General features: G+C 38.0%; 1 protein-coding gene across 10 annotated transcripts in view; it reads left to right on the top strand.

The window, feature by feature from the left end:
- ebf3a (EBF transcription factor 3a) overlaps positions 1 to 12,991 on the top strand; it is a 152,564-nt gene that overhangs the window by 119,306 nt on the left and 20,267 nt on the right. For all 10 annotated transcript variants that reach the window (XM_043712597.2, XM_043712598.2, XM_043712600.2 and 7 more), the window contains 2 exons: positions 5,237 to 5,367; positions 5,856 to 5,982. In XM_043712597.2, coding sequence (XP_043568532.1) covers positions 5,237 to 5,367; positions 5,856 to 5,982 — 258 coding nt within the window. The remainder of the gene's footprint in view (positions 1 to 5,236; positions 5,368 to 5,855; positions 5,983 to 12,991) is intronic.

Below are 12,991 nucleotides of genomic sequence, written 5' to 3'. Positions count from 1 at the left end.
TCTCCGCCTCCACCCTACTCCGACCTATCACCCTCACCTTGACCTCTTTCCACCTATCACATTTCCAACTCCCCTCCTCCAAGTCCCTCCTCCCTACCTTTTATCTTCTCCTGCTGAACACTCTCTGCTCATTCCTGAAGAAGGGCCTGTGCCCGAAACGTCGAATCTCCTGTTCCCTGGATGCTGCCTGACCTGCTGTGCTGTTCCAGCAATAAAGTTTCAACTCATGATTGTCTTTTTAAAGTTGCAAACGTAATTATATTTTAAAACAAAGGAAGGAATCTTCATTCTAGTCTGTTGTCGCAATAGTTTACTCAAGTGAATTTTCTGCATCCATCAAAAATATTATTTTCAGTACTCTATTTTAAACAATCGGTTTTAAAAAAGTCTTCCTGGCTTGTGACATGTTGTTTATCTGCTTTGTATCCATTGAAATAGGTGTGTGTTTTGCCTAGCAACCAAACACTAATGAGGCTCTCAATTAAAAAGGCTGAGTCTTATATCCAGGCCTATTCTTCCCTCGGGATGCAACCAGTCATATTATGGGTTAAAGCAACCATGCTTGCTGTTCTGATACTAAGGCTTCTAATGAAACCATCAACAGTACCAGTAGTAGCAAAGTGAAAACTCAAACTTTTGTAAAAAGTAAGAAAGCAGACAGCTGAGTGCCATAAAAATAAAATCAAAGTACCACCTTAATCTAAGATCATGGCCTGGTGTGAACTTTAAAATCTTTTTAATCAACTGACTTGATTTTTACGGTTAAGCATCTTTTTATATAATTCTAATGCTTGAAAATGAGGGGCTTCTTACAATTATAATGTAACTTGATCCTTTAAAGTTGCAAACCAATAATGCATGAACTGAAAGAATGACTAAAATTCACCCTTAAACTGCTTGTTGGGTGGGATGTAAAAAAATGCACATCAATGGCCCAATTTAAAGCAGGATATTCAGTTATAAAATGTAATTCCACCCTACACGGGCTGAACAGTTTCTGCTTGAAGAAGACAGTATGCTTTGAATTAGCAACACAGTTTTTATCAGAAAGTCCTCTGTGAAAGCTGCCGATATGTGTCTGAATGCAGCTTCTCTTTGCTAACACCTCATTATCCAATCATCTAATATTCACCAGCAGTATATACACACTCGTAGACCGTTTCCAAGAGAACTAATTCCCCCTGCTGCTGCTGTTGCTGCTGCTGCGGTGGAAGACTGCCATTGAATCCTTCAGAGCTTACAAAATACAGATTATTTACAGTTGCTGAATACAGCTGATGGGGAGTGGGGGGTGGAAGCAAAACAATGGATGCACCTTCAAGCATTGTAGAGAATCAAATTTTAATCTTTTTTGTCACTGATTTCGTAAATTACTCTACTACTGTCAGTGTTCAGTATTTCAAACCTCCCCCCACTCCCACCCCCCCCCCCCCCCCCCCCCGACAACACTTGCACCCTACCCCCCGATATGAGGCCTGCAGCACTGTAGTGATTTGCATGCCAAGTGCCTGTAATGCTGTTAGGTTTATGCAATAAAGACAACTCAATGCAGGCTGCAGGGTTTTAGTGAGTTAAAGGGAACAGATGGCCCTAGGAGAGGTAAAAGGTATAATCCTATCAGCTGGAGTATCAACCAGCCATCTGGACATCCCAAGCACAATTACAAGACATTTTAGTACGTAGAACAAAGAAGTCTTCGCGAGGCAAGATTAGGCTTGTTTGAATGCTTTATTATCATAAATCCAAAGAAAGGTGACAAATGCTGTTATAATGTGCTGGAGAAATAACTTATGGTGGAAAAAGTTGGGGCAAGGGAGTTGGAAGGATTTGCTGGCAAATGCATAGGAAATCAGAAAGTATTAAGCAGGGAGAGTCATTTACTTTGAAAAGTTCCACTTGAAGAAATTTTTTAAAACCTTTTGTTTATTGTTGCTATTTTGACATTACCAAAACTTGCTGTTCCAATTTTGTGATTGTTTGATTGCTGTAGCAACCACAGAAGTAAATACTGATTTAACTGGCCATTTAGTGATCATTACAAAACGATTGTCATTATATATTAAAACACAATACGGAATTCAGATAACAATGCCCAATGCCAAATTATTCATTTTAAAACTGAAATGCCTGATTTTTAAACATCTCTGAACAAGTACAAATAATATTGTTCCTGCATTTTCTTTTGCATATTCGCATGGAACAGCTATTTTCAGCACCATTATGCTGATCTGGAACTTGGCACAAGTGTGTGCCACATTATTATGTAAATGAAGCAGCAACGACAGGAATGGTACAAGAACATTCCATTTGTGGCATTATGATGATCACCAGGGATTTTGAAAGTAATATGAAAGTTATGTAAATTGAAACCTGTAAAAAAATTGTATTGTCCCAACATCTTGTAAATTTGTGTGATGTGTTAAGGTAATTTTTGCTGTGCAGCAAGCTTTGTTTAAAATTGCCCTGAATGTTGGCGTATTCAGAATCTTCTCCATGACTTCCCAAACAGTGAGTTCACAAACTAGGCTTGGTTGTCTCTTGGACCTTTCAAAATGACACACTTTCCCTAAGGGAGGGAGACAGGGTGAGTCAACTTGTGCTTTTCCAATTCACTTTCAAGCAACAATAGTAGCAAATTGAGAATAGATTGGATACCTGCCCTTAAAGTGGCCGATAAGTGCAAGATGCATGGCAACGTGGAAGCAGAGAACTGAGTCAAATCGGTGGGATAACATACATTGAGAGATGCTTAACAAAATAATACCATCAGCATAAATATAACATACAGGATGCATGCACAAAACTGAGTATTTTATGAAAACCAGTGTCTTTTTCAGTTATAATGTGCAGCTTTTAGCTTTGCCCCGAAGAGCAGATATACACAGTCTTCACAGCATAGTAAGACCTATTTCATTGAAATAAAGTTGAAGTTTAGTAAGTGTAGAAAATTCAAAAGTAGGAGACTAATGTGCAAGTATAACAACTACATGCATAAACATCGCAGTCATTATAAAAAAAACTAATTTGCTCTAAACCAAAGATATGCACCAGGTCATGTCTGGTTTTGGTTGGATTGAGAAGCAGCTTCTAACCTAAACTACACTGTGAAATTTGATGTATAGTTTGAATGAGTGCCTCAACTTTTTCCAACTAACAGAAGGAAGTAAAAGCACAGATTTGCTGTTCTTCTGATTCTGTCTTCATCTGCTCTTTCCAATTTCTATCATCTGCTTGAGTGCATTGTGCATGTATATCATTAGATCTCTAACACTGTCTGTGTAATTCATTTTGCCATGGTTCCCATTGAACACATGTTCCTTCTCTGTATGTGCATTGAAATGTATGCAAATACAGGCAGAAGGAAGATGGCTCAAGGCACAGGCGGAGTCAGACCCATGTTCTCTGCTGAGAAGCATTGAAAATTCCTCGGTGATGTGCGAGCTTGTCAGGCCACAGCTGCCAGACAGCAGCCTCTTGTGCATGCAGCAAATCATATATTCTTTTCTTCTCTCACCTCCAAAGTAAATTTGTTTACTGTAATTTTTTGTGTGAATTATTTGCCATAATTGGCTGTGCTGATGAAGGTCACTCCCTTTGAGGAGACTTGTCAGTCTTTGGAGAGCTGATCCTTTTCAAACGATCTCTGTGCAATTAAGAAAAGCAAATGTCACTTGGAAGCCTCAGAAATGAAAATTTGTATGAACTTATTAGCATGAAGTCAACAGCAATAGTTAAGGGCAGGCTCTCAGTGTGTGCTCAGATCCTCTGTTGCAGAGGGAGATGCACGTGGAATCAGCAAATATAACCTCCACTAGTCCAACATAAAAGCAAATAAAGAAAGGTGGCGTTTCTTAAGTATACTACACAACAATAGCTGCTGGTGATTAACAATGGCTGGCTAGGAGTTACTGCTTAAACTGATTAGAGGCAACAAAAACAGACAAAACAAAATTTGATATAAAATGCAAATTGTTGAAATGAATATCTACATAGCATCATAATTTTTCATTAATTATATTTAAAACTCAGGAATAAATAAAATGACCTTTAAACCAATCAGAAATAAGCTTTGAAAACATAACATAGCTTGTGATGTAACAATGATACAGTTAAACATGTAGACAACGATTAAAATTTTATATTAAAATTTAGTAATCAGAAACAATAGATGCACAAAATCCACAATGTATTTTCTTAATTTTTTTTGGACTTAATCATCTGAGAAAGCTGTTTCTTTAGCAACGTGTTTGAATGGAATTCAGGTTAATTTGGGGACAATTGGTATGTGGCACTTACAAAACAATCCCTACAGGTAAAAATTGCAGCAGTCGGATTTGCTTGTCATAGGGAAAGTGTATGTCCCTGTATTTGCTCCTTTGCATGAAAGTCAGCATACAAAAGACCATCAAAGCCATTGAAAAAGGTCTGTCAACACCATGTAAAGAAGGCCTGATCAAAGTAAAGAACAAAGCGATTCACTCAGAGGCTGTGCAGCCTTCAGCCTGAGCATTGCTGCAGTTCAGTGGCTGCTGCGAGCCGGGATTGACTGGTGCTAGCTGCTGCCTCCTGTGCTAAGTCTGCACCACTTGTAATAACTCATGCAAATGTGAGGACTCTAGAGACAAAGAGAGGTCAAGTAAATGGCTCATGGATTCATGTCGACAAACAATATTAGATGTAAAATGTGTACCTTTGACAGAAGTATTAATATAGCGCTTTTGATTTTTTGTGATGAAAAGTGAAAAGTAGTAATTACAGAATGACAGGGGAAAATGAAGTTTTGAACCAAAGGCAAAGTTCGCGGATGAAAAACCCAACCCAATTAGCTGCTTATGAGGAATCGAAATTCAGAGCATTTGCTCTTCCATCTCCCTCAACAACCTTTTGATTGACTCTGCTTAGATCTGTAAAGCAAAGCAGATAAATTGACATGCCACATGCATGCAATGCTTAATCATTTGTAATAGCCATATTTGCCCTGACATATAATTTGCTACATCAAGCTATTTTTCTTGTGTGCTTACAAACTGCTGCTTGGCCTTTACAGTGTAAAACAGTTAATGGTTTGCTTTTACTACACGAACATGCTGAGATATGATTGTGCTTTTTTAGCTAAACTGCAGAGAGCAATCATTCACTTTGTGACTTTGCTTTGCATGATTTGTCATTGCGGATGGGATCTTGCTGCCAGGACGATAGATTTCAAGCTCTCTTATTTTATCCTTTCCATGTACAGCTACTCCATGCATAAAAGCTATCAGCCCTAGTGAAGGTTGGACCACTGGTGGAGCCACCGTCATTATAATAGGAGACAACTTTTTTGACGGTTTGCAAGTTGTATTCGGCACTATGTTGGTTTGGAGTGAGGTAAGCTCTCCCAAGTTAAACGTAAAATATGCAGTATGTTGCGAATTATCCAAGCAAAGCTTTTATCTTATTAGACATTCTCAATGAGTCTTAAAGATGTATTTACATTGGACAATTTATTGGACAAATTGTATTAAATTCAGCTGATGTCAACTTATGCCATCTAGTGGATAATCTTTTGTACACGGCCATTCAATACAATTGAATAATTAGCTCTAGAAAATTACCACAAGAGAACTTAGTGAGACATATGGAGGCAATTTTCATGTGAATGATGCCTCGTGGCTTTTCCTGCAAGCTAAAACCAAGGATCATTTACAAGCGATATTGTCAAACTACAGATCTCTGAACTGCATGTGAGAGAGGAGAGCAAATTTTCAGATGTGTGCCTAATTTGGATTAATTTTCATAATTATGCTCAACTGGCAAGCATCATTTCTATCTCTGTCATCTTAGCCTTAAGTCTGTTTACTGTATGATTCTTCCAGCTGATAACTCCCCACGCCATCAGAGTTCAAACCCCACCTCGGCACATTCCTGGAGTGGTAGAAGTCACCCTGTCTTACAAGTCAAAACAGTTCTGCAAAGGTGCACCCGGACGATTTGTCTACACTGGTAAGTTGGAGAAGGGGTGGGGGTGGGGGGAAAGGCTTGAACATCCTTAAAATATTTAAAGATCAGCAACAATGTGAAATTCAAAATGTTGAGAGAAGGAAATAGGAACTTATATGCCAGCAGGGAGTAAGGGGAGGCAAGGTCGTAGCCTGTCTGACCTGGAAGCTTTGGTCTGATTTGGAGTGCTCCTAAATTGATGGGGACAATGAGATAATCATTGAAAATTGCTTTCACCATTGAAAGCTGAGCTAAGACCCACTGTATTTCACAATATGAAAATGATGTGAACCCAAAGAGAGGAGGGACTGATTCTCCAGGGCAGCTGTTTTCTATCAGAGTCCCACCAAGCTTGCAGTCTGACTAGCCACTCCAGCATTTAACCTTCTCAGCATGAGGAGGGACGCAGGGCAATGAGGCTGCAGGATAATGAAGCAAGAGTATAGTGTAGGGCGTACGGCTTGTGGAAAGTATAACTTAAAGACATTAACAGCTTATCTACAGCCCTATTAAAGTGCCAAATCTCAGGGAATAGCTTGTGGAGGACACCATTAGTCACACATACTAAGAGGATTGTGCTGATTCTCATCAGGGACAGAACAAACATATCCCAGTATATCTATGCAGTTTTTTTTCTCTGCCCCTTGCAGTCATTATAAAGATACAATTACCATGGGAGACAGTAGCAGTTCAGTTGATTAGCACGGTGAATTAAAAGAATGAGTCACAAATGACATGTCCGGTTCTTCTGCACAAGTCCTTCTTATTCCCTGTACGCCTCACCCCTCTTGTAAGAAGGTCAAAAATGAGAGAGAACTAACAATTTCAAGCAACGAGCACTTAGAGCCAGAATTAACAATCACACTTTGTGTAATTGCCATTTAATAGTAAATTAGCATATAGACTGTAAAATATAATATAAATTGCCTTATGTTTAAAATTAAATTAACTATATTTTTACCATATTCAACAGTAAATTGGTCAAACTAATAATAAGAGGTGAATTTTTAATTCAGATATCTGATTAGTGGCTGATTATTTATTCACAAATAATTACTTAACTATTGGACACCTCTTCTCATCCAGATTGTGCCATGCTGTTTTTGATTGATTCCAGCTTTTTTTTGTCAACATGAACATTGCAATCTCCTGGGATTAAATCAGAAGCTCTGAAGTAATCTGATACCATAGTGCATGATCAAACTTTTGCACAAAGTAATATTTGCACCCCAAGTCTCATAAGACTATATTAGAAAAGGGTTGAATAAGCACTGCAACTTCAAAAAAAAAGGTTGCCATGATTTTTTTCAATTAAAATAAATTTGAGCATTGGTCACAATTAATTTATTACTGCAAATTATAATTGTTTCACCAGTAATTGAAACAAGATTGCAGTTAAATCCATCTTGTAAAATTATGTTTCATGTTGAGAAGCGATCCTTTCTAGTGGTAAAGTATTCTGTTTTGAAAGGAAAGCAAGCATTTCGCTTAAATGCTGTCTTTTAACAAAAGGAACTTGAGCAAATTAATGTTTGTTTTGCTTGAAGCATACATCCACAGCATGCCATGAATAAAGTTCTGTTAGAAGTTAGCGCTGACCTCTTCTACCCACAAGTTTTGTTGACCCACCCTCATTTCAGAAACTTCTTTTGCTCAATTATAGAAATTATCGCAAATTACTAGGAGTCAATGTGTCGTTTGCAGCAGACTGAAGCCAGTAACTAAACACAGATACTGGCAGCCAATCGTAAACACGTTCTGAACGGATACAGAAAAGCTTGAATGCTGAATGCATTGAACTAGTTCCAGGTCTTGTAATGCATTTGCTGGTCTCAGATATAAATGATCATTTCAGCACAAAGGCTTACATTCAATTTCAGGTTATGAAATCATTACTCTCCAGTGATCGTTCACAATTTATGCTTTCTCTGATAGAGCATTTGTGCAAAGAATTGGATTGAATTCTATTTGAGCAGTACTTGGCATATTACCAACATCCCACTTCTGGACGCTAAATTGTCCTGTACTTCTTGCACAGTTTACCCTCCTTTTTTTTTGGCAAGCTTCCATCAGCCTGAAGCTCTAAAGGTCCCATACTGAGAGTGCATTTTCTGGGCAATATATCTGAAGTGGGATTTTTTTAAGGACCTTTGTGTTTATTCAAATGTCATCCTGTTACTAGCAGTGGTGTACTATTTACACATAAAGGTACCTCTCACCAACAGACACAATGTAAAACATACATTTTGGGATATCGTGAAAACTAAAAAGCAAATCATTGAGATGAGTCAATATAGTAACTGTGGCTGAAATATACTTCATCGTGTTGTCACAATGCAATCTTTGTGCTGGACAAGGGAAACGTACAAAAAAAAATTCTCATTATAGTTTCAGCAGCAAGTACATTCCTGCAGAATTTATTTTCTTTTAACAGTGAATGCAATCAGATAATAGGTTCATTACTGAATTTACACAGTAATGAATTTTGAAGATAAACAAAGTAGTGTTTCATAAAGAGTCACATTTTACGTCCTGATTGCTATGTACTGCTTCACTCTCAAAGGTAACATTCATGCCGCAGCATTGTTTCTTTCACCTTCCTTGTCCTGTCACATCTTTTGTCACTGTAAAACAGTTTCTTCCATGTCTGATACCTGTATTGGTTATCCATTGATCAGGCCTGTTGTGGGTACCAGCTGTCAGCAAGTCCTGCAAAAAAATCAAAGAAGGACAGATATGCTGGTCCTCCTGTCAATAAATTTCTCTCTAATAAGTCCCTTAAAGCTGATCAGGCAATTTTAAAAGGCTCTCGCAGCTGATACTTTAAAACCTGTTTATTGGATTTTTTGGAAACATATCGTGGTTGTTTTTTTTCTAAAAATATCCCTATTGACAGGTAAGATGGGAAGACAAAACACCCCCAAAAGGGTAATTGTTAATGATGACATTTGAGGACAGAAGGGTTTTTGAGGATGAACTACAGCTTTGTATTACTTTGTTGCTTTTGTTTAAGTGGAGCACATTAAAAAAGACATACTTTCTTTTATGCTATTACCCAACTAGACTATTTGTCCTAATCAGTGACATACATTTACTAGAATTGCATTAAATGAACTATCCTTCACACAGAACTCATACGTTTAGAACTGCTTCATTCATCATCTGAAAATTGAGTCCTGGTAAACTTTTCCCTTCCTCTGGTGAGATGGTAGACATGCATCAAAATGTTTAAAAATGATTGGTGAGAGGGAACTGTCACCCATTTATCAAGGAAAAGGAACATTATTTGCTAATTTCCAAACCCGGGCAGTGACAGGGTGCTTCGTCTTTAGACCCATGGTGACCAACATGGCCTTTTTGTTATTAGTACAAGTCAAGCGCTTTTTGGCTGCTGCTAACAAGACACATTTGTCTATCATCACAGGGTGCTTTATTTTTTTCCCAGGCAACTGTGACCAAACCTTGTTCTCTGTGTCACGATTGGCCATGCTCAACCACGCTGTGGTAGTGTTGGGCGGCAGAGGAACTGATAAATCACAAAGTTTTCTCGTCAAGGTGAAGGTATCGACTCTGCTGCACCAAAACTGACAAAATGTAGCAGTGAGAAGACAGCAATTCATCATCAAAAAGGACAAAAGGGTCATTCTGGCTTCACTCAATAAATGCTGATTTTTTTACATTTTGAGTTGGATGATTTGTTTTTGCCAACTTTTGCGGAGATGGAAAATTTAAGATTATCTTTTTTTTATTCTGATTATAAATACAATTCTAATAACAGAGCTTAATCATGTTTCTATTAATATATCTGGAATGAAATATGGAACAAGCTCATTATAGACTAAAAAAAAATCATCTCATGGGGTGTCACAGATTGCATTTATATGATATGCCAAACCTCAGAAAAGCCGTTAAGAAGTTTTAGCAGAATATACATTATCTCTTTTTTTTAACTCAGTGCCTTTAATAAAGACTTCTACCTAAAGTAGAAGTAAACTAATTAATGTGATAAGATGCTTCGTAAGATTAGTTGACTCAATTTTGATAACAGGGAGGAAGTAAATGTCTGGAATGTTTCCTTTTCCTCAGTCGTGGGGAGGTGATTGGGAGCTGATAATATTTTTTAAAAAGATAACTTAAAATGCTGTTAGTTGGACAGAAAAAAAGAAGTGGATTTTGTACGAGGACATCAATTTGTAACAGATGAGAATTTTCATTTTCTTAAGAAATTATTATAAGCTATTATGTGGCCTTTAAGTGCCTGACTGCAAAAAAGCTATAAACTTATCCAAATGTCACAATCCTTACATCTGTCCCTTTAACCAAAGACACTTTGTACTCTCTGATCCTAGACCAACTGATACAACGATTCCTCATAGTATTCTTTAACCTCAGGGCTGGGTTTGGTAGCTGTAGTTTTAGTGTAACTATAAAAGCTAAAATCAAAGGCATTCTTCAAGGTATGTAAACAGAATTGTTTGAATGCAATCCAATAGTTGTCAGCAGGGGCATTTTTTATACAGAAGACAATGAGATGTCCCCTCTCCGTGGCTAGTGTCACATATCAGTACTATTATTTACTGTCAGGTACTCTCGAGTGGGAAGACAATCCCTCTGTGATAGGCCCAGTTAGACTGCCTATGTGAATGCCTGGGGACAATGTCAGGGTTATAGAAAAGGTAGTTCCCGTCTTCCAATTATAAGCTAACATGGCAGTTTTCCCACTGTCAGTGTGCGCACTTTGAGGAAAATTCCTTGCCATTATCTGATCGAATGTAATTATTAAGTGACCTGTGAATTCAGTGTCTGTAATTGAAACAAGTGGCTGCAATTGAGCATGTACTTTTTCCCTTTTGCAATTTATGGCAAATCAGGCAGTGCTGCAAACAACTGCTGGTTAATGTTTGAAACATCTGGGAGTCCTGATGGGTGAAGCCATTGTAAAGCTGTTTGAACGAAAGAGCTCACAAGAATCCTTTCTCCTTTTTTTGATGTTTTTTTAACAAATATCTGAACATGTGGTCCCTAGTAAGGAAAGGATATTAGTACTGCTCCAACAAGCAAGGCTGCCTGTAGATGAATGATGCATCCAACCCCACCATGGCTTTGTGCTTCCTATGCATTTCACAATGCTTGGCTCACCCTGCCAAGTTCTGTGATTGAAATTCATTGCCAAATTTATTGAGAAATTAATGAGAAAAGCTGCAAAGTATTGACTTTGAGAGGAAAACACAACTCATCTTGAATGAGGAGGAAAATGCAGCAATAATTTAGCTCCTATTGATTTTGCCCTGTCCATGTATTGATCTTCATTTTACAATATTAATTTGCACCTGCGATCAGCTGCAAAGGGAACCAATTTCATTTCTTCTCTGTGTTAATGTGCAAAGTGTTAGGTGTTTTCAGAGGTAGTCTATACAGCAGATGACTTGAGATGAGTTTTTTTCTGTTTTGAGCTCAGACAAAACATTCGCGGTTTGTTGAAAAAAAAGTTATAGCTTCAGCTGATTTCAAATTTATACCTCCTTTCAGCCCCACAGGCTGTGTTTCATCTGTATGAGGAACAATCAGTGGCCAGAAATTCCAGCCCAGTCCTCATCATCATGCCTATATCGGTTCAAAGTTCATGAAATTTCTATGAGCATTGATCTCCCCCCATTGATTTTTTTTTTGCAGGAGATCTTTGAAATTTTAATTTCTGAGCATCTGAATTTCTCAGACATGAAATGGAGTTACGGGGAGACAGTTCAGTTGATGATAAAGTGGAGAATGTAGCACCATTTCAAAGCCCAAAGAAAACTAGGCATTTGTGGACTTTGTGTAATGTTTTAAGCTCAAATGATAAAAAAAAACAGTTCTGATGGACTGGTAAGGTATTCAGCAGGGAACTAAATATCAGTTTTGTTTTAGTGGCCTGGCTTTAAACAATAACCTTTCTGAGCATTCCTCTGAACTCAAAGCTAGATGGTAAAACAGCAGGACTGAGCGTTATCCTTCAGCTGCACAATCATCTGCTCACAGCAGTCTTTATCACCTGGTCAAGTTCACCTAGTTATTCATCAGTAGGACATTTAATAACCTCAAGGTGATATAATTGCTATTGGCACTTTTCCCCTTGGATTCAGGTGGTTAATGTGTAAACTACTTGTCAGCAAATAGCTGTTTGTCACTGAAATCGCTACCACCCTCTAGAGGAATGTATCTGTATTGAGCAATTTAATTTTACTTTATTTAATTTTTACACATTACAACCTGTTTCTTTCACGAAGGTTGAGGCCTGCTGTCTGTCCTGCACTACGAGTGAGTGGGCCTCCGCGTCAAGTTTTGTGCTTTTAGTGACAGTTGCGTTTTAATTGCAGCTCTATCATGTCTGTAAGAAAAGAGCTGCAGATGTTGTTATTATGTAGTTATGCTGCTAATGTGAAAAACTGCCTCATTATAAGGGTCTGTTTGTAGCAAGAAGATGACTGCATTATGACAAATGCATGATTGGGAAGTTACAGGAAGATGATCATTATTGAAATGAAACTGGAACTCATTTAAAAGCTTAAACTAGCAGCTGGTATGGAGTAAATGAATGTCTTCCTGTTTTTATTATTGCAGTCAGGTTTTCTGTCAGATGGAAAATTTAAGCCAAGTCAGACCAGCCCATTTTGTCCTTTTTGTAGTGTGATAGCAGAAACAATAGACTGTTGGTGTTAAAAGCAGCTTCCTGCATGTGTTTTTTTTCTTTTGCTACATATTTTATGAAACTATATTTAAACAGCCATGTGAATTTGGATGCAATTACTTTAACAGTACTTAACCATGCATCAAGCTGATTGACTGACTAACATGTCCTACAGGTCTCAGTTGTATTGTACCAGTTAAGATGCTACGATCACAATTAGTAGATTGTCATGGCATGGTGGAAGTACCTTGCGCTCTCCCCATGTCCCTGTCCCTGCATTGCTTTTAGCAGTGATTTTGTGGGAAAACCCCAGAGTAGAGGTGGAGCACACAAAATCCAAATACC

The sequence above is a fragment of the Chiloscyllium plagiosum genome, unplaced genomic scaffold, assembly GCF_037043375.1.
Source record: "Chiloscyllium plagiosum isolate Xiang-an unplaced genomic scaffold, Cpla_swu_hap1 HiC_scaffold_22, whole genome shotgun sequence".
NCBI classification, from domain to species: Eukaryota; Metazoa; Chordata; class Chondrichthyes; order Orectolobiformes; family Hemiscylliidae; genus Chiloscyllium; species Chiloscyllium plagiosum.
Note: the sequence above shows the minus strand (reverse complement) of the source record. Positions and strands in the feature narration are given on the sequence as shown.